General features: G+C 42.9%; 1 protein-coding gene across 11 annotated transcripts in view; it reads right to left on the bottom strand.

The window, feature by feature from the left end:
* The window catches only part of UNC79 (unc-79 subunit of NALCN channel complex), a 172,596-nt gene that overhangs the window by 30,590 nt on the left and 120,127 nt on the right, over positions 1-21,879 (bottom strand). For all 11 annotated transcript variants that reach the window (XM_072986600.2, XM_072986602.2, XM_072986604.2 and 8 more), the window contains 6 exons: positions 20,229-20,341; positions 20,054-20,139; positions 16,158-16,331; positions 14,657-14,725; positions 13,306-13,416; positions 4,447-4,551 (listed from right to left, as the gene is read on the bottom strand). In XM_072986600.2, the coding sequence (XP_072842701.2) occupies positions 4,447-4,551; positions 13,306-13,416; positions 14,657-14,725; positions 16,158-16,331; positions 20,054-20,139; positions 20,229-20,341 (658 nt within the window). The remainder of the gene's footprint in view (positions 1-4,446; positions 4,552-13,305; positions 13,417-14,656; positions 14,726-16,157; positions 16,332-20,053; positions 20,140-20,228; positions 20,342-21,879) is intronic.

The raw sequence follows: 21,879 nt of genomic DNA, 5'->3' as shown, positions 1-21,879 counted from the left end.
CCATGACTTAACTTCGATATTTTCAAGGTGCAATATCAGAATTGACCACTAGAGGGAACTAAGAGGCTTTTCCTGCTGCTAGTAATGGCAACTGTAGGGAAAAGCCAACAGGTGACGTCATTCCTGCCTGTCCATCACAGAAGCTCAAGAGGGAGGAGCCAAGGATAGGGCAGGAGGGGCGGAGTCAGAGAGACAGTTGGGGAATGTGAAATGGCAGTTAGGGTTTAGGAGAGAGAAGGAGAGGGTTAGTGAATTGAGCTAAGAGTGTTAGGAGAGAGAATTGTGAGGGCTTAAAATATATTGAACAAGAAGAAATGAAGTTATACCATAAGAGAGATATTGATCCAAAGTATATAGTAGTATGGAATAAAAGTGCAGACACAATCCAGTCCTTGTTAACACCTGATACAGTTCATACGTGATTTACCTTTATGATTTACTTGACAATAAAAGAATATTTGTTAATTAAACCTCTGATTCCTAAGTTCAATAACCCTTAGTTTTGGCAGCACACGTGTATAACATAATTGGTATTAGGAGAATACCTGGTGGCAGCTAGAAGAGAAAAAGGGCGTGATCCTTTGTGAGGGCCCAGATAAACAGGGGCAACAAGGTCAATCGCCACAGCAACAGTGGAACAGATCAATAAGTCAGAACACAACTGATTATTTTTAAGGGAGATAAGACAACAAATGTTCTCTTGTATGAGTGCCTCTGGGCTTTTGGTTCGCCAGTTGTTTTGGACGTCAGCACCCAGAACTTTTTACTATTGGCCATGTGGCTGGGCTTTGAACACCCTTTGGAAAGATGACTGTCCTCTATATAACACAGGGCTTAACTTGCCACCCTTGGTTCTATTTAGTCAACGATTTTCTTTGGAGTTTAGAATGTTATTTCTTAAAAGGAACTCATTGATAATTGATTTGGGACTACTAAGTAGCAGTTACAGTGGACCCTTGACTTACAGACGGCTTGACTTACAGACTTTTTGAGTTACAGACTTCTCTGGCCGCAAAATTTAGGTTTGACTTGCAGACTGAGATTTGACTTACAGACCAGAAAAAAACCAAAATGGAACAAAAACAGCCTGTTACGGGATTAATCGGTTTTCAATGCACTGTAGGTCAATGGAGACTTGACTTACAGACTTTTTGACTTAAGAACCGCCTTCCAATACGGATTAAGTTCTCAAGTCAAGACCCCACTGTATACCTTTCTGGCCTTCTGGCCCTCAGCAGAATAAAATGTGGAAGCATGGGTTCCAATTACAAAGAAGGGGTTTCTGAGTAATGATTAAAAAGAATATACAGATGGTATGAGCTGTTCAGTAATGGAAGGCACTATGCTGGAAATGGATAGAACTTCACTATTTGTTGTTCAGGATAGGCTGCTTAGGCAGGAGTTATATTTAGAACTTAAAGCAGTGGTTTCAAACTTTGGGTCCCCAGATGTTCTTGAACTACAACTCCCAGAAATCCTGGCCAGCTCAGCTATTAGTGAAGGCTTCTAGAAATTTTAGTTGAAGAACATCTGGAAACTCAGGGTTGGTAACCACTGACTTTAAAAATAATAATTTAAGACTCAGTTGCCTCAGGCAGCAGATCTGGGGTGTCACAAAAGGGCAGCATATTGTGTAATTAATTACTTCATTACTGGTTTTTTTTTTTAATTGGCCAGGTGGAGATAAGAATTTGGAGATTTTCAGCCCTATGTACTTGGTTGGCTTGGGCGAACATGCATCTAAACTAGGAGAGAGGTGCCATATTTTCTGCCTTAGGCAATACGAAGAGCAATGGTTCTCTGATGGACGACTCTCCCCTTTCTATCTGACGTTTCTCCCAGAGCTAGGAGAAACTATTTAATAATAATAACCCAGCATGACCAGAAGCAAGGGAATCTAGAGAATTCCAGGAACCGAGGTCCAAAAGAGTAACTTTTCCAAGCTTTGACTTCTATTCTTCTCTGTGAATCTTGCAGCAGTAAATTCAAAGACATTACTTTAGGCTTTGTCCTCAGATTTGTCTATTGAGGAAGAAGGTGTCCTTGACCATGACAACTCCCTGTTTTGAGTAACTTTGCCATTTTGGGACACAGTCTAAAGCAAAAATCTCTGTTTCTTCCTTTAAAAAATATCATGGTTTGTGGTTTCTTCATTTTTTTCACCAATTAAAGAAGTATTTGAACCAAATATATTTGCAAACATCACCTTTCCCCTCTTAATCTGATATTAATTTACTTCTCCTCCCAGCTTCTTCTCTTACTCTGATACTATAATACTGTACTTGTTTTAAGGGAAACTTTAAGTCCTGTGTAATTCAGAATGTCAACGTCGCTTTCCACTCTCTTGGCAACTGCTTATTTTCTCTAAATAATGTGCCCGTACTTAGGAGAAACACCCAGCTCATGAAAACATATGCCCAGACACAGTGCCAGACACATGAGAGAGAGAGAGAGAGAAGAGGCTGTCAATCATATGGAACTGTGCGTGACCTGAGGAGGAAATCTGCAGAGCTCCACATCATGCTGTGGGCCATCCCCGGTCACTTCTATTTCAGCTACTTGTCATTTCAATGTGATTATGTGCCAACAATTGCCAACTCAGTCATTCTGCAGTGGTGGACAGCTATTGCTAGGCTGAGGAGTTTTGTGTTTTTAATGCCCACCTCTCTCTCTGTCTCTCTCTCTCTGTCTCTCTCTCTCTCTCTCTGTGTGTGTGTGTATGCATGTGTGGTGTAAGTAGTGGGCAACCTCTGCTGTGTAATTTCATTCTGGAGTGATAAAGTGTGAATCCAAAGGGCCCAAAGTGGAAGAAGGGAATGGCCAGTACAGATGGTCAAAGAACATGGAGAGCCTTCATATCAATCATCTTTTAGGAGTAGGGGGAGCTCTCTATATTTCTCCAACTTTCTGCTTTGAGGGAACTCTTGCTATACTGGTTTATCTGCTGAAGAGGCCCGATACTATTTGCTATACAACTTCAGCTGGCCATGTGACAATGGAAACTGTCTTAGGACAAGCGCTGGCTCTACGGCTTGAAAACAGGACGAGCACCACCCCCTAGAGTCGGACACGACTGGACTAAAAATTTCGAGGGGAACCTTTACCTTTACCTTCAGCATAAGGTTTAACTGTGGAGGATTCCAAAGCATGTGAGGGCTGGTCTTAACATTAGACAGATTGAGACAAGCATCTCAGGTGGGAGAAGTTGGGGAGCACCGGGTGCTGGGCCAGGGTTCCTGAGCCCTCAGAAATTCCCGTCTGTCAGGCAGCAAAGCTTGGATTACTGAGCAGTCTGTCCATCACCCCAAAAACTAACTTCTCATCTTCAGGTATGGTTGGGATACTATCCTGTTGCCACTGCCAAAGTGATATTTAAATGCTAATATAATTCACTTTTATCTATGGAATGTATATGTGTGTGTCTGTGGGACAGCACAATTTTTCCTCTGCTTCAGGCAGCAAAATGACTCAAGCCATTCTCATCTACCGTTCACTCTAAGTTTATGTGAAAAGTGGGGCTATGTCTGTCATATCTCAGAGTCTCCCTCCAAGAGCTAAAGATACAGCCTAGTATTCACAGCCCGTGCCTCCAGCACTTTTCAACATTGCTGATGACTAGGAGTGTTAAATTTTAAAGCAGGGTTAAACTGAGGTCCTGCAGATGTTGACTGACCATGTTAAGGGAGGGCTGAAAAGAGTTGTGAAACCAAAGACATCTGGAGATTTCCTACCCATCTTCTAACACAACAGATCTGTTTATTTCTACATACAGTGACATGGAGAAAGCTCATGTTTTTAAGTTGGGAAAGCTGTTACCATTTCAACAAATCTGTTCCCTTTCTACCTCTCTCTTTTTTTAAAAAAAAGGAATCTGTAAATATGATTGCTAAGAGCTCTGTTTCATCAAATATCAGCCATTCTCCATTCTACAAATTGGCAAATTTCATATTTAGGAATTACAGCTGTGTTGTAATCAGAAGGGAGATACCAACTGTTCTTAATTGTAAATGTTATTGTTATCTCCTTGAAGATAGCTGCAATTTGATTTGTAAGGTGTTCTTTTCTGCTTCCAAGTGGAAATCTTACTTAAAAGCAAATAAGAGAAAAAAGCAACAGCAAATACACAGGAAAAGCAAGTACTAGGAAGACATACTTTAAAATATAACAGGACTGAATTTAATTAAAATACCACATGGAGATGCTAAACAGCAACAGGCAAACAGCCCTATCCTGCAGTGAGATAAATCAGGCAGTAGAATCTAGTCAGAGATATGAAGGCAAACATTGATAGCAAGACTTTTCAAAGCGTGGGGACTTCCTGGAGGGGAGGGGGAGGTGCTCGGGTAGCAAAATGTCTTGTCACTGAGGCCTTTTAAACCTTAGAAGAAACAGAATGAAATGCTCATAGTGAAACTTTTCACACACAAAAAAGAGTTTGTTCTGTACCTGGACCAGGAGCAGCAGGTTTGTATCTGGCAAAGGTGATTTCAACTTCAGGGCCTGTAGTAATTCTAAGATGACACTGCGGGTTAAGTAGAACTTATCTCTTTCCTGAAACAGAGAGAGTTAATAAATCAGAGTTAATCGTATTTCCATTATCAGTATTTCTATGTTCACCAATGTGAAAACCTTGCAAATGCACATACACACTTGCATCAACAGAAGTATAGTATCGAGATCCGGAGAAGTATTAGTGCCTCTTTATTCTGCTTTGGTCAGACTTCACTTGACATATTGTGTTCAGTTCTGGGTACCATAGTTAAAGATGGCTATTGAGAAGCTAGAATGTGCTCAGAGAAGGGTGACCAAGATGGTAAAAATCCTGGACACCAAGACCTATGAGAAACAGCTGAGGCAGTTTAACTTGTAGAAGAAAAGATTCAAATCTTTGAAGGGCTGTCTTCTGGAAGATGGAGCACAATTGTTCTCTGTAGCTCCAAAGGTGCCAAACTTGATGTAATTGATTCAAATTATGAGGAATTTAAGAAAAACTTCTTGTCAGCAAAATCTGTTTCATAGTGGAATGGACTGTCTGAAAGGGGACTTTGGTTCACTAGTTGTTGTTTTTTCCAAAAAGAGTAGATGGCCACCTAGCAGGGGTATTTTATTAGTGGATCTGCTGATTCAACAAGAGGTTGGACTCAATAACCCCCCAGAGCCCCTTCCAGCTCTACTATTCTATGAAAAGCATGAGGAAAGGTACTGAGGGCTAAAGGGGGAAGGAGGAGGAATTGCTGGAATTCCCAATGTGGTGTAGTGGATAGAGTGCTGGACTAGGACTCTGGAGAACAAGGTTCAAATCTCCACTTGGCCATGGGAACTCACTGGGGGAGTGAAACTGGTAAAACTACTTCTTAAATTGTTCACTTACCTTGAAAGCCTATTATGGTCACTATTAGCTGGTTCCAACTTGATACACAGAATGCCCACTGTGGTGCCCAAGCATCCCTAAGGAGCACTTAGCACTCGGTCAGAGAGTTCGACAGGCCACTTACCCACCACCTTTGTGTTGAGGTAAGTCCCAAGACCTCAGTAGTGCATAGCGTACGCCCATTGAACAAATCTGACCTTAAAGGAACACTTTACTTTTACCTAATACTTTGCAAGTACAGACACATGGGCTTTGTGATTCCTTAGAACTCACAACAACTCAGTTAGGTAGGACTCTTAAAGATAGCTAGTTTGTGGCCCTCTCCAGTCCCTGGATTTAGTCAGACCCTGCTGTTCAAGAGACCAGTCCTTTTGTAAGAATTTTTATAATTATTTTTTATTAGAAAAATAGAGTTTCATAGAATCAGTTTATACTGCTCAGGCTTTAGCATAAAGAACATATTCAAAGATTATTACAGCTAATAGACCAGCGTGCAGAGGAAGCCAGGGACCATCGGCCGGCCACAGCCACTGGGTGAGAGGCAGTGGACTGTGGTTGGGCCCCTGCTGGATGCCAGCTTTTTTTCCCAAGAGAGCTGCTCAGCCCCCTCTGTGTCTGCAGGACCAGGCCCTGCTGCTCCAGGCTGCCTCATTCCCCTTCAACACCAGCCACCTGGCCTAGGGAGAGAGCTTTTAGCCGGAGCTGCCTTTGGGACCTGACCAGACCAGCGTGCAGAGGAAGCGAGGGACCATCGGCCGGCCACAGCCACTGGGTGAGAGGCAGTGGACTGTGGTTGGGCCCCTGCTGGATGCCAGCTCTCTTTCCCAGGAGAGCTGCTTGGCCCCCTCTGTGTCTGCAGGACCAGGCCCTGCTGCTCCAGGCTGCCTCATTCATCTCAACATGAGCCACATGGCTTGGGGGGGGGGAAGAGAAGGGGCTTTAGAAATTTTTTATTTTATATATGTTTTAAATGTTTTTAAATTGTTATTAATTGCCATCAATTAAGAAGAGACCCACAGCAGATCTAATGGAACAGGAAGGGGGGAGGGCGTTGGAGGGGGCAGCCATTGAGGTGGTGTTGGGTAGGGGAAGGAATGGCGGTGGGGGTAGAACATGCCCGCGTAGGAGAAGAGAGGTTAGATATCTTACATCTATCCCCTCTTCTAGTCCTACCTCCAACCAGATGGTATCAGGCGACCATATCAGCAAACCCTCGGGCCACACAGTGCTGTTGATGAACGCCAGGTCAGTACAAAATAAAACTGCCCTCATCCATGATGTAATTCTGGATGAGGGGGCTGACCTGGCGTGCATTACTGAGACCTGGGTGGGAGAGGAGTGTGGTGTTCCCCTCTCCCAGCTGTGTCCGCCTGGGTACTCAGTCCAGCACCAAGGTCGCTCGGAGGGTCAGGGAGGGGGAGTTGCTATAATCTATAGGAGTTCTATCTCCTTGGCCAGGCTTCCTATCCCTTTGAGAGGAGGTCTCGAGGGCCTGTATTGTGTGTTGGGCTCGTGAGACAGGTTAGGAATTCTGTTGGTGTACCGCCCACCCTGCTGCGTACCAGCAGTCTCCCTGCCTGAGCTGATGGAGGTAGTCTCGGACCTGGTGTTGAGGACTCCCAGGCTGTTGGTGCTGGGGGACCTCAACATTCATGCCGGGGCTCCCTTGACTGGGGTGGCTCAGAACTTCATGGACACCATGACAACCATGGGGCTGTCTCAATGTGTCATCGGCCCAACACATGAGAAGGGCCACACCATGGACCTGGTTTTCTCAACGGGACTGGAAGATGGTGGTTTGGATGTGGAGGGGTTGGTTGTGACCCCATTGTCATGGTCAGACCACTTCCTGGTCAAGTTTAGTCTATTAGCTTCTTCTTCCCTCTGCAAGGGTGGGGGATCTATTAAGATGATCCGCCCTCGGAGACTAATGGATCCAGATGGATTCCTGAATGCTCTGGGGGATTATCCGTCTGATATGGTCGGCGCTCCTGTCGAAGCTCAGGTCACCCTATGGAATAAGGAGATGACCCGGGCTGTTGACACGATTGCGCCTAAGCGCCCTCTCCCTGCTCGCCGAGCCCAGACAGCCCCTTGGTATACTTCTGAACTGCGGGCGATGAAGCAAGAGGGGAGACGGCTGGAGCGCAGGTGGAGGAAATCCCGCTGGGAGTCCGACCGAACACGACTTAGAGCCCATTATCGGGCCTATTTTGTGGCAATACGGCTGGCGAAACGGCAATATTTCTCCAGCCGTATTGCTTCCTCAGAATGTCGCCCAGCCGAGCTGTTTCGGGTGGTCCAGGATCTTCTTCAACCGGGAAATCCGGTGGAGGTCCTGGACTGCTCATCAGCTCGCTGTGATGAGTTTGCCATCCATTTTGAGGAAAAAATCGCTCAGATTCGCAGTGGGTTGGACTCCACAGTTACTGCAGAATCAGAGGATGTGTCCAGCGCACCGTGCTTTGGTCAGGTATTAATGGATGAGTTTCAATTGTTGAGACCTGAGGATGTGGACAGGGTGCTTGGATCTGTCTGTTCTACCACAACTCCGCTCGACCCTTGCCCATCCTGGCTAATTAGAAGATCAGCCAGGGGGGGTTGCACCTGGGTCCAGGAGGCCGTGAACGCCTCTTTGAGAGAGGGAGTGGTCCCTACCACCTTGAAAGAGGCGGTAATTCGACCACTCCTTAAAAAGCCAAACCTGGACCTAAGGCTGGTGGCTAACTACCGACCAGTAGCGAACCTCTCTTATTTGGGCAAAGTGTTGGAGCGGGTTGTGGCTGGGCAACTCCAGGCGCTGCTGGATGAAATGGATTTTCTGGTCATCAGAAGGTTTGGGCTGAGGAGTCAGCAATATGCTGACGACACTCAGCTCTACCTCTCGTTTTCCACCAATCCAGGTGAGGCAGTTTCTGTGCTGAACTCGTGTCTGGGCCTGATAATGGACTGGATGAGGGTCAATAAATTGAAACTCAATCCAGACAAGACGGAAGTGCTGTTAGTGGGTGCTTTGCCAGACAGGCTGGAGGGCCATCTCCCTGCCCTGAATGGGGTTACACTCCCCCTAAGGGACAGGGTCCGCAGCTTGGGGGTGCTCCTGGACCCCAGTCTAACACTGGAAGCCCAGGTGGACTCGGTGGCCAGGGGCGCCTTCCTCCAGCTGCGGAAACTATACCAGCTACGGCCCATACCTGGACGCGCGGAGTCTCATGACGGTTACACATGCACTGGTAACATCCCGTATAGATTACTGCAATGCGCTTTACGTGGGGCTGCCTTTGAAGACGGTCCGGTGACTGCAACTGGTTCAGAATCGAGCGGCGCGGCTGGTGAGTGGTGTGGCCGCCAGGGAACATATCAAGCCGATTCTGTATAAGTTACATTGGCTACCAGTTGCTGCCCGGGCCCAATTCAAAGTGCTTGTTTTGACATATAAAGCCCTAAACGGCTTGGGCCCTGGATACCTGAAGGACCGCCTCCTTCCATATGAGCCTACCCGGCAGTTAAGATCTAGCCAGGGGGCCCTTTTGAAAGAGCCGTCCCTCAAGGAGGTAAGAGGGACGGCTTGCAGACAAAGGGCCTTTTCGGCAGCTGCCCCCAGACTATGGAATGCCCTCCCGACTGAGATTCGTCTGGCGCCGACACTGATGACATTTTGGCACCAGGTCAAAACCTTCCTGTTCCAGAAGGCTTTTAACTGAAATAATATTAGCTGTGGGTCTGAGGGCAATTTTATATATATATTAATTGTATTTTAATTGTACGTGTCTTTATTGTGTTTTAAATGCTGTAAGCCGCCCAGAGACCTTTGGGTAGTGTGGGCGACATATAAATTAATTAAATAAATAAATAAATAAAATAACTAATCCCCATTAAAATAAAACACACTACTAAGCTGAGCTAAGATGGGGTAGCCCCACTGCCTTCTTTCTCTTTACTCACATTCTCTCTCCTTCAAGCCACATGCTCAGACTTTTCTCTCCCATCATCATGGAATCGAACCTCTCCCACATAACCCATCATCCATTTTCTACATCCTCTGACTTCTCCCTTCTTCTTTATACTTCATGGCTGTTAACCAATTAGCCTCAAGGGGCTGTAACGCCTTCCTCCATCCTCAATTCCCATGAAAATCCAGGTATTTTATCCCTTCTCCAATTAGCTTGGAATGTTGAGTCTTCCACGGGCTTCTTTGTCTGACCTTCAGCTTTATCTCGAACCACGTTGTACACGCTCATAGCACTTAGAAAAACACATTCCAATATATCTCAAATCATCTTAACAAAGAAACTGTTTGGCTCCATCTCACATTTCTCTGACTACATATCCCACACTGCTTCAACTCCATCACACACACTATTCCCTTTTGCTAACAAAAGCCTTGAATGAGTTATAGTACCTTTGGTGTGCAGAAAGCAAACCTAAATCTGCATGTTCCTGCACACCTCTCTCTCTCACACACACACATATACACACATATAAGCCTGGATCTTATGTCACCCTTCTGCCATCAAAAGGCATTCTTATCCAGTGAAAGGACAAAAAGTCTCATGGCATGTTATCAAGTAAGACATTTTATTTGGACTAAGAGTTTCATGGACTGCAGCCCAGTTCCTCAGATGCAGTTCATTAGAAGTCCACCAAGTTTCATGCCAAATAAAATGTGTTTCACATGCCAAATAAAACATGTCAACAGACTCTTTGTTGTTCTTGCTACAGCAGGTTCACATACTTCCCCACCCCTGGAAATTGTCCACTGAACACTCCTGATAGAAGATGCAGATAATATATATATTGCCAAGTCCTCTTCCCCCCTCCAGATCCCAATTCCACCTCCAATGCTATTGTAGAGAATCCTCCAAGTCTTCAGCATGGATTTGGGCAAAGGAGGGGTATGGGAATTGCAGGACAATGGGGGCATTATAATACATTGTTTCCCCCCCCCTTCCGCCAACACCAGAAGTGTCCTGTAAGGGAGGTTCCTCTGATGGGGGAATTTAGGCTCCAAGATGAGAATAAGATAGTTCTTCCTAAATGAAGTCGAAAGAAAAGTAAACTAAAAACCAATGATGTATAGGTTAGAATATATAAATGTTACACAACTCAGCATGAATGAGATGTATTATTTGCATGGTAGTGGTAGAATATACCAGATGGGTGGGATATAAATAAATAAATAAATAAATAAATAAATAAATAAATAAATAAATAAATAAAGAAAGAAAGAAAGAAAGAAAGAAAGAAAGAAAGAAAGAAAGAAAGAAAGCTAATATGTGTAACTAATCTGATTCTGTCTAGTATCAGCCAATAGATGCTTAGAGGGTTAACTGTCAGATATAAGAAAAATGTCAGTTAATATGAAGCTTGTCTATTAATAGGACTGTTGATATGCTAGTGTTCAGCTAGGTCTGCTTGCTGCGAGCTGTCTGCTGTTAGTATGTGACTAAAGAAGTTGTTAGGACTGTCTGATAAGTGTCTGTTATGAACAGGACATCTGTTAAGCACAAACAAAATCTATACCACATCAAATGTTCCGGTCCTGTTACTTTATTCTTCGGCATGTTTTTAAGTAAATGTTCTTACTGTTTGCTATGACTGATTATTCTTTTATCTGCTGGCACTCACACATATGTATCAAAGGAGAATATTATTCATGATCTGTGTGGTTTTTTAATACTCATGCTTAATTGGCCGTGTGCAAACGCTGAAAAATTTCAACGGTATAATGTTTGCCTCACAGCATACAAATATTTTAGTTCCTCCGGGGAAATCGTATCCTGCAATGGCCTAGTCCCTTCTGTGTATGTTTTTGCATCTGTCCCAGTTCCACAGCTCTTATTCCCTGTGAAACAGCGTATTTCGATTCCACAAGGGAAGAAAAAAAAATGCCTATAGATTGAAAAAAAGTAAGGCAATGACATCTGCTGTTCTGTTCCACTGAGCTTTTTGTCCTGGCATGAAGACAAGGAGGAAGAGATGGGAGACAGCTCCACTCCCATCAATCCTATAACATACAAACTAATTTGCTCTCCTGTGATACATACTTCAGATATTTCCATTATCTATAGAACTCGATTCTTCTCAGATTTTACTTTTCAAATTATGGTAAACCACTTCTGCAGACTTTTTACTTAGAAAAACCTTGAAAAGGATTGCCATAAGTCAGAACTGACTTGATAGCTTGCATCTGTAACTATGATACTAATAGTTATTAAAAGAAGAGTGGCAAAGGAATCTGTTTTTAGTCAAAGGACTGAATATTTAGTTTCAGCAAAGTACAAAGGGATGAGACCAAAATATTTGCATATTTTACCTTAATGCTCTTAGTTCTCCAACACTAAGAGAGAAGAAACATTAATTGTCAAAAACTGGGGCAGAAGATAGGAGATATTTCAAACCTTTATAATGAAAAAGAAGCATATGTAGAAAAGTGAAGGAACCACCGAAGGGTGATTTAATGGGGAAGGGGTGTGGCCATGTGGGGAACTCTAGAGGGCCAGAATGAAATTCCAAGAAAGCTGAATTTGGTTCCCAAGGATCTAATGTTTTCTATTCCTCCGTTAGATAAACATAGCCTTGTCAGCTTGTCAATAATCTGGCTCTCTTTATGATGTTATGGCTGGATGTTAAAAACTTTAATGAAAACGGGAACATTCATTACTTTTTAGTTGGAAAGTACAAATTCTACACTAGTCACATAACCCAGGTATTCAACATTCAGTCATGGTAAGCAGTGATTTTATTAAGGTCAAAAATATGGATTTGGATGTAATTACACAGTCTCCTGCCATTTCCTCCATAAAATCAGTATGTCTCCATTAAACCGGCTTAGGCGTTTTAACTGCAGTTATCAAGCATACAGTGCTTTTCATTTCTGCAGGGTTAAGAAGAGAACTTCCTTGGCTATAGTTAGCACTAGAATTGCCCTTATTAAAGCAGTATGGGGAGTAAGATGAGGACACAGAGATTAGATTCCAGACGGAAGAAATAGGAACTTCTAGTGACTCAAATATGCAATGAGAAGGGGGGGGGGAATTAAGAAGCTGTTGCAAGCTTTAATTCAATGTCTGTATCCAGTAGGACTACAGACAAGGAAGAAGAAAAACTTTTTATCATTCCAATACAGAATTAGTCTTATGGGCCTCATGGAGAAAGCACTCCACCGAACACAATTACATAAAATTAGTTAAAATTTCGAAACCACTGCAGTTGCTAGGTGGACCTCAGCACATAAAATAGACCCAATCTACCCTTTATGCCTCATCCCAAGACTTTTCTGAAGCTTAATGTTAAATGCTAAAGATATGCAATAAACAGGAATGAACAGTAAGAATGTAAAAAGACCAGGATTTCTAGATGGTATTCTATTACCCAGAAAGGAACAAATGTCACTTTTGCGGCATTCAACACGTCATGTAACTTACCCCCCGTTTACAAATGAAGTCTTCCATCATGTTATGCATGGCCACAGATGCTACCATCTAACTTCTAACAGAGGTGGGGGAAAGTTTGACCCCCAGATGTTTTGATTCCAGCTCATAAAAACTCCACCCTGTACAGCCGAAGGAAAGGAGCGAGGGGAGTTTTACTCCAAAATGTCTATGGGGCTAAATACTTCCTCCCCCACATGTTCCAAGTATTTCCTGCTTTTTGTTAATGAATTCATTCTATATCAAGCAATGAACAAATAACACATTTTAATCCAAACTCTCAAAAGATTTATGTATTTATTTTTCACTCAGTTCTGTAAAAATCTGAAACCATTCCATTTTGGCAGCTCTTATTTAAGACAGCAGAGTCTGTTACTATTGTTCCTGTTTTTAAACAGTCTTCCTCATCTTTAGTCTGCTAAAAGACAATAGTGTAGGATGGGAAGAGATTTCTATCTATCTCTTAATGCAATTTTTCACTAGCATACATAGGTTAGTTACCTTAGTGAAAGCTCTGTGACATAAGCCACAGAGTTCTACCAAATAGGCCAGGGTGAAGACAGCGTTCTGAATGATGAAGCTCAGCAGTTTTGAAAATGGCTCCAAGAGACTCTGGAAGGAAAGAAAAAGGGGTGGATGCTGATACATTTGCATCCTGCAGCAAAAAGAATGGTGCTTCGGTTGTGAAGTCATTCATCATAACAAAGCCTTTCAGTCCAAAAAGATTTATTTCTCACTGCCCCTCATGGCTTTTTGTGAGATCCAGAATCAGAGGCAATAAGCCCCTTGTATATCATTTGCTGCATGATATCACATAGAGAGTGTGATTGTACTCATGTCCTGCTGGCAGCCTTCCTATAAGCTACTGGTAGACCACCATGAGAGGAAAATGGTGGATTAGATGGGCTTTTTTGGTTCAATCCAACATGAGTCATTTTCCAGCCTTATGATATATTACTATCTGTGTTATTCTGCACACTTCCATATGGTTCAAAGAGGCTGATATGAATACCCAACCTGAGAATGTATTGTGAAAACATATATTTTCCTTCTACCAGGAGTTCATGTAAAGTGCTGGCTGTAACTTAGGGATCTCCCAGCCTCTGATTCTAGAGTTCACAATATAGGCATGAGGGCCAGTAAACTCTCTGGTAACCTTACTCACCACCAACACTCTTACATATCTACCATGAGTTTACCTAATGACCTTCAAGAGACGTTCTAATTGGCAGCCATCGCTATTTCTTGTGGCAAATGAATCCAAAGTTTCCTTGCGTGCTGTATGAAGAAGTACTTCTTTCTATCTATCCTACCCTTTGCCTCAGAAATCACACATAAAATTTCAGTGACATAAAAAAACCTGTCACCTGTTTTCCTTGGCTAATAATTTTTTTACTACTAGTAATGGGGAAAAAGCATTTAGAGAGTTTTTCTGCCTCATTCTGTGACCAACTGTCTTGTCTGACTTAAGGAACCCTTTACTTTGACTTAGGGGCAGGAAGAGAGCCTCCCTGTGCCTCCTTCCCTAAAGCAAGAATGTTCCTGCTTCATTTTACCTCAACAGTTCTTTGGCCAAACTTGTGAATGGCAGAATTGGGTTCAAATTATGGCTGCTGGTGCTGATTATTACTATTTTTTTAAAAAAAGGAAATCCAACTTCTTAAGAGGATATTAATTCCCACCCACATGGTAAACGTAATCCCTCCCACACATTAATGTAACCTAGATTTAGAGAGCTCACATCCAGCCTGACATCACAATATTTCACAGTTATAAAATTATTCTGGCTAAGAGATGATAGAAACCCATCACAAAATAGCACAAGAAAGGGTTTCTACATCTTGGAGCTTACCCTGGCAGCACTGCTGGTAGGTATCTTGAGCAAACCGATCATTATCCTTAAACCGGAATCTAAAGAACACTGAAAATCCATGGAGAGAAGAGAGATACAGTCTTTTCATAAACTTTTCATTCAACATTTTCAGGTATCATACGTGACAAAAAAAATGACTGTGAGAATGCAACAACTGTTTAGAAAGTCAGAATGCAACATTGGGTGTAGAACCCAGCTTCCTAAAGGTCTGTATGTTTCAGGTTTGTTTAAGTGCAAGTTTCAGGACCAGATGAGTAGAAAATGTTTGAAAGTATGCAAACAATGACTTACAAAACATCAGATGACACAGCAGAATCAGCAGGCCTAGCTCCATGTACAAGAGGTGGGAGGCTGGACAAGCTGCCTTCTAGAAGCACTATGGTGACAACAGTACACCACTTACTAGAAGGGGGACAGACTGTCAATGTTGAGTGGAAGCTGCAGGAATTTGTGGTATTTGTGTTAGCAGAGTGCAACAAACTAGTAAGGAGAGCTTATGAGTGTGAATTACCAGCAAGCATACCCATGGCAAGAAAACAAGGGAGAAAATACTTTTTTACTTTTCCAAAAATATCCGTTCAGGGTGAAATAGCATAAAAGCTAGACTTGAGCACAGAAGCCACTATAACCATCTTCCATTAATACAGCTATGTTAATCCCAACATGAAGCTCTTCCCACATGTTGGCCCTCCACTGGAAATGAAGGACTACAAAGTAAACAAGCTATTTCCTTGAAGGAGAGAGACAGGATTTGTCAGGAAGTGACATCAGGGTAACAATGTACAAACAATCAAATACAGAAAGTATTGAAACCTTGGTGCCACCAGTCTGTCTGTTTTTCTGTCTATTTGCACTCTAAAATCGTTATCTTAAACGCAATGTTGCTGTTTCATATTCTAACAGGGATGCTGAGTGGGTGATGTGTTACTGACAGTGCCATCTCCCCTCTGTCTGATATGAATATTAGGGAGAAAGACTAGCATCTTTAACTTGGGGGTGTTAACCAGGACATGCACATGGCTCAGGAGCAGAACTGAGAAAGTTACAAGCTTGGACTACAACTCCCAGAAGCCCCACGATGGTTTAGGAATGCTGGGACTTACAATCCAAAAAGTAACTTTTTTAAAGCTGTGATTCTAGTTTTCATTATAGAAAGAGGGGAATGGAGGTGGAGAATGACCACATCTATTTTGAAAGACAAGCAGTCTGTGGGGAACTGTGTTAACTCTGTCAAGCTACCAGGCAGACCATCATTTCATCTGTCTTGAAATTCTCTGCAGAGCCAACACCAACTGCCCAAATCCTGGTGTCCTCCTTTTGCTGGCTTGGGGTTATGGGAACTGTAGTTCAACACATCTGAAGTTCAGGAAGGGTAGTATGTTGACTGTTAAAAGCTTTCCAGGGCATGGAACAGAAGTGTTTGTCCAGCCCTATCATAGCACGTCAAGAACTGAAAACTTATCATATGATTACACTGTACCTTAAGTGGCAAAACGCAAGGCAATTTCGTAAAGAAAGTCTGGAACTGGTTGCTGATGGTGGTCCAGAGGTTGCTTGGGGAATCCATCGGCAAAGCTTCCATAAAGGTAGCAATGTTCTCCAAACAGCGTAACATTGCGCCCCCTGCTGGCAAATTCTTTTTGTTGTTTAAGCCCTAAACAAAAAACATACAAATCCATTCATCCTTCTGTCGCTCTGTCCCTAATAAAACTGCCACCTTGGTATATCTTTTCTTATTCTGGGAATGCTGAGGTGGGGGAACCCAAAATGAAAAATAAACTTGATGTAACATGGGGGGGGGGAAGGACTTTTTTGTTTTTGAATCAGAATGGCCACCAAAAATCCCACAAAGTGAATACAAAAAGTGAGATTTTTTTTTAAAAAAACTAACATTACTTGGGATTGTATAAAAGAGGTGAATTCCCACTTCTTTCCACAAATAAAACTCTGGTATGTACTGGGTTGCATCCCATTTCACCAATACTGAGCAGTCTTTATTTATTTATTTATTTATTTATTTATTTATTTATTTATTTATTTATTTATTTATTTATTTATTTATTTATTAGGGGCCTCGCGAATCACTGGAGGGAGATTGTTCCAGAGGCGAGGAGCCACCGCCAAGAAGGCCCGGTTTCGTGTCTTTTTCTTCCGGGCCTCCCTCGGCGTCAGGCTCCTCAGCCTCACCTCCTGGCTCGTGTGGGTGATCCGGGTAGACCTTGGTGGGAGCAGGCATTCCGCCAAGTATCGAGGTCCCAAACCGTTGAGGGCCTTATAGGTAAGCATTAAAACTTTGAAGCCAATGCGGAAACGAATGGGTAGCCAGTGCAGCCTGGCCAGGATAGGAGAAATGTGCTGGTGTTTTCTCACTCCAGTAAGGAGTCTGGCCGCTGCATTCTGCACCACTTGAAGTTTCCGCATCAACCTCAAAGGCAGCCCCATGTAGAGCACGTTACAGTGGCCTAATCTTGAGATTATGAGCGCATGCACCAAGGTAGTGAGCGCCCCCATGTCAAAGTAGGGCCGCAGCCGGGCTATATGCCAAAGGTGGAAAAAGGCGGTGCAGACTACCGATGCCACCTGTGTTTACATGGTGAGCGTCGGGTCCAAATGCACACCCAAGCTACGGACCCTGCTCTTTGCGGCCAGGGTCACCCCTCCGAACGAGAGAGAGTCATCCAGGCCACTAGCCATGGGGGCCCCCACCCTCAGAACTTCAGTCTTGTCCGGGTTCAGCCTCAGCCCATTTTCCTGCATCCATTTCAGTACGGTCTCCAAGCAGCGCTGGAGGGGCAGGACGGCATCACCTGCAGTTGGTGAAAAGGAGATGTAGAGCTGAGTGTCATCCGCATACTGATGACACGATGCTCCACACCACCTGATGACCCCGCCCAGCGGCCTCATGTAGATGTTAAACAGCATTGGGGAGATAATCGACCCCTGTGGGACCCCACAATTGGAACTCCACGGGGCCGAAAAACTCTCCCCAAGCTGTACTCTCTGAGGCCGGTCCTCCAAGAAGGAACGGAGCCAGGCAAGCGCCGAGCCACCAATTCCCAACTCGGAAAGCCTCCCCAGGAGGATACCATGGTCGACTGGTATGACGAGATGTCGAGGAGGACCAACAGAGACGTTTTGCCCCTGTCAGCCTCCCTCAACAGGTCATCATACAGGGCGACCAATGCTGTCTCTGTGCCGTGGCGCGGCCTGAAGCTGACTGAAACAGATCCAGGGCGTCTGTTTCATCCAAGTGCGCCTGAAGCTGGTCTGCCACCACCCTCTCCACCACTTTGCTCATGAAAGAAACATTGGCAACGAGCCTATAATTGCCAATTTCGTCCGTCGCCAAACTAGGTTTCTTTCCTTGTTCCCTGTATCACAGCTCACCCATTCAGTGTGGTCCTCAACTAACCATCAGAGTAGCATTTTCAGGTTTGGAGCTATCTTGAGAGGAGTAGACAAGGATTTCCCTTCTGCCAGTCAACATTTGGACTCAAACTGCTATCTTTCAATTCCTCATCAAGTCACTTTCAACTTGAGGACCCAATGAATGAGTGACCTCCAAAATCTCCTGTCATCAACAGACTTGCTCAGCTCTTCTAAACTCAAAGACATGGCTTCCTTTATTGAGTCATCCGTCTTATTCAGTCTTCCCCTCTCCCTGTCACCCTCAGCTTTTTCTAGCATTATTGTCTTTGTAAATCATATAATCTAGTCTAGCATCGTATTTCTGACAGAAGCCCATACTAGTAGAAGACAACAGTTGTCCTCTTATTTTGCCACCAGAAACAAGTATCCACTGTTGTCCTACCTCTGAATAAGGGAAATTATTAAAGATGGAAAACATTTGTTTTGTAGACTACAACACCCAGAATTCCAGGAGCTGTAGCCCATACAGGAGACATCTGTTTTTTATGATAATCATAGCATATTTTACATGTGTTATGTACTATCAAGTTGCATCTAACTTACAACAATCTTAATAGGGTTTTCAAGTGAGATATCACTCATTTTTTATATTTCATATTTATATTTTTTAATATTTTACCTGGGATTTGAACCTAGTTTTTCTGAGTCCTGCTCTATTATTCTGTCCACTGCACTACACCGCAGTGTTCTCTTTGGTAACAATCCTATGACATATGCAGTGGGCTGTGACAGTAAAAAGGACAGCAAAGAAACCTTCTAGTCTACTTTCCACTTCTCACAATTTTTAAAAATATTATCCTAAGCTACACAGTGCTGTTTCAAATGTTAGGGAATATCCACACTAGGTTGATGTATTGCTGTAGCACTGTGTCACTTACTAAAATAAACTGAAAAGAAGGAAGTCACCATGGTCCATGGAATGACATCCATGGGGCATCAGCAGGGCATAAGTAACTGAAAGGGGGAGAAACTGGAACAATCTGAAGGACTTTCTAGATCTTTCTCATGGGAAAATAAATGTCTCCTATGTGAATGGAAGGATTATTAAAATGTGAGATAAAACAGATCACACCGTAGATAAGGAGCCTTTTAAATTTGACCTCAATTGCTCCAAATTCCCCCATCTAGTCACACCTACAGTTGTTTCATTCTGAGAGAGGTAGAATATAAATAGGGATTTACTGGCAGATCTCTGAGTAATTTGCAAGCAGATCAACAAGAGTTTCTGATTGCCAATAATCTAACAGCAGTAACAAGTCAGTGTTCCTACCCTCCGCAGCACCACTCCTCAAATGAAAAGTTAATAAGGAATTGTGAACACTATTCAGTCTTTAGTGCTTAGTGTAGAAGAAAAATCTGAGGCATTGCTTGTAATTTCTTTATGTATATTCTATAGAAAGAGCCATGTTATGAAATATACAATATTGTGGTATGCGGTTTTTTTAATTGGAGCCAAAGTCACATTTGGAAAATCCAAAAGCTAGTGGATGAATAAATCTGCAACCAGTTACAGTGTCACTCTAGATGCTGTTGGATTGCAAATCCCATGATATCACAATATTCCTTGCTTGCTGAGACTAATAGGAGCTACACGCCAGCACTGGCTGGCGGTTCACAATTACCTATTTCCACTACACATTATTCTCTGCAAGAAAGGCTCCTTGAATTCAGTAGGATTTTCTTGTTGTGAGCTGCCTTTGGTCCTCCTATGGGAGAAAGGTGGCATAAACAAATAGAATCATAGAATAATTGAATTGGAAGGACCCTATAAGGCCATTGAATCCGACCTTCTGCTCAATGCAGGAATGCAAATCAAAGCAGATCAGATATATGGTTGTCCAATTTTCTCTTGAATGTCTCCAGTTTTGGAGTGCTCACCACCTCCCAAGGTAATTGGTTCCATTGTCGTACTGCTTAATTAATAGATTAATTAATATTTATACTAACCTCTAGGAGCTGGCTCAAGGCAGCTATGGAGCTCAGTTCATTAAAATCCATAAGGGATGTGGCCAAGGTCCGTAAAAAACTTCCATCTGCAAAGGACACCATTTTGTTTCAGTAAGATTTCAGTCATGAAGGTAGTGGAGAGTAGCAGGAGCAAACTGCAGTCATAGTCTATTACCTTTGATGTTGCTCTGAAACAGCTGGGGAAATATACCATTGGGAGCCAGTTGGTGGAAAACACAACGGAGAAACTGCTTGGCCACTCCAGCAGCATTCCCTGGGATCATCATACTGGAGGAGTGGAGAAAAGGTAGATACTGTGACTTTAGTAGGAAATCCTACCGTGAAAGAATAAAACATGATCTAGTTTTACTATTTTTTTCTATTTTATTGATTATATTATTCTAAAATACTTGTTTTTAGTGTGTTTACTGTATAGTACTGTATTATTCTAATACAATTTTTTTTCATACATGTACTTGTGGTTTTACAATTGAGTTGGCTATATAAATTTATGATTTTTAATTACATGTGGCTTTATATGTTTTTCTTCTTTTAAGAAGTTTATAAGCTGCCTTGAGGGCTATCTTTTGATGGAAAGGCAGGGTGTAAATGTTTATTGTTGCTATTATTAATGTGTGGAATCTGCATGGCTAGAGGAAGGCTTTGAGCTTCAGCAATTGCCCATCTAACAATGGGGTGAGTGATTAAATGAGGGAAGAGTCCATACTGAATCCTCTGATCACGTTGTGCCATATTGCCTGTTGCCAATGGAGTTTCTGTTGCTAAAGCTACGTGAAAAGGTACGTTGGAGAGATTTGGCATAGCCATCATTATCTCGACTAAATGAAAGTACTGCCACTTGCAAATCCGTGTTCCATTACAGCACTGCAACACTGCCCTTGAAGATGACAACTGGTAAAATCTGCAGTGCGTAGACTGCTGACAGAATGTCTTATAGAAATCAGAAACCCTACAACACTGATTCTAAAAAGAACTGCACTAGCTGCCAATAGGCTTCCAGTGCAAATTCAAGGTGCTGATGAAGATAGTTAAAACTAGAAAGAGTTTGGGATCCAATATCTCCTCCTATAAATATCTGCTCAAGCATCAAGATCTGCCATAGTGGGGGAGCTTCTTTGTGTCCCACCAATGGGAGCAAAACACTATGTATGGACAAAGAAGGAAGTCTTCTTTGCTGTGGCACCTTGGCCTGCGGCACCTTTCCCTCCCCTGATTGGCACCAGTGTTTTGCCACCTAGTGAAAATGCGGCTCTTCATCAGAATCTTTGTGGTTCAAAGATCTGGCTTAAGCAGATGGTACAGTTCAGTTAAGTATATAGTTTTAAATGATCTCAATCTTTTCAATTGCTTTATGTATTTTAAAGTTATATATATAGGGTTTAGTCAGCAACATTTCTGCATAAGGCAGGATAAAAAATATTGTAAATAAATGCATGAATAAAAACTAGGAGACATTCATGAAGTCATTGCTCTTTTGCAGATTCACTTCTAGTCTTTGCTAATATGTTGCTCACCAGATTTATTTTTACTACATTCACCATCTAGCTTGTCTACTAGCTAAACTGGCTGTCCCTAGAACTGCAGAGAAAACAGCTAGAGCAGTGGTTCCCAAGCTTGGGTCCACAGATACTGTTGCAATAAAACTCCCAGAAGCTCCCACATGTGCTGGCCAGGATTTCTGGGAGTTGTAGTAGAAGAACAACTGGGAACGCAAGGTTTGGAACCATTAATCTAGAAAATATCTAGCTATTAATCCCAGTGCCCACCTGTATCCATAAGGAGTCACATAAGGAGCTTTCCTTAAG

The sequence above is a fragment of the Pogona vitticeps genome, chromosome 1 (genome assembly GCF_051106095.1).
Source record: "Pogona vitticeps strain Pit_001003342236 chromosome 1, PviZW2.1, whole genome shotgun sequence".
Taxonomy (NCBI): Eukaryota; Metazoa; Chordata; class Lepidosauria; order Squamata; family Agamidae; genus Pogona; species Pogona vitticeps.
This window is presented reverse-complemented; position numbering and strand designations above follow the sequence as displayed.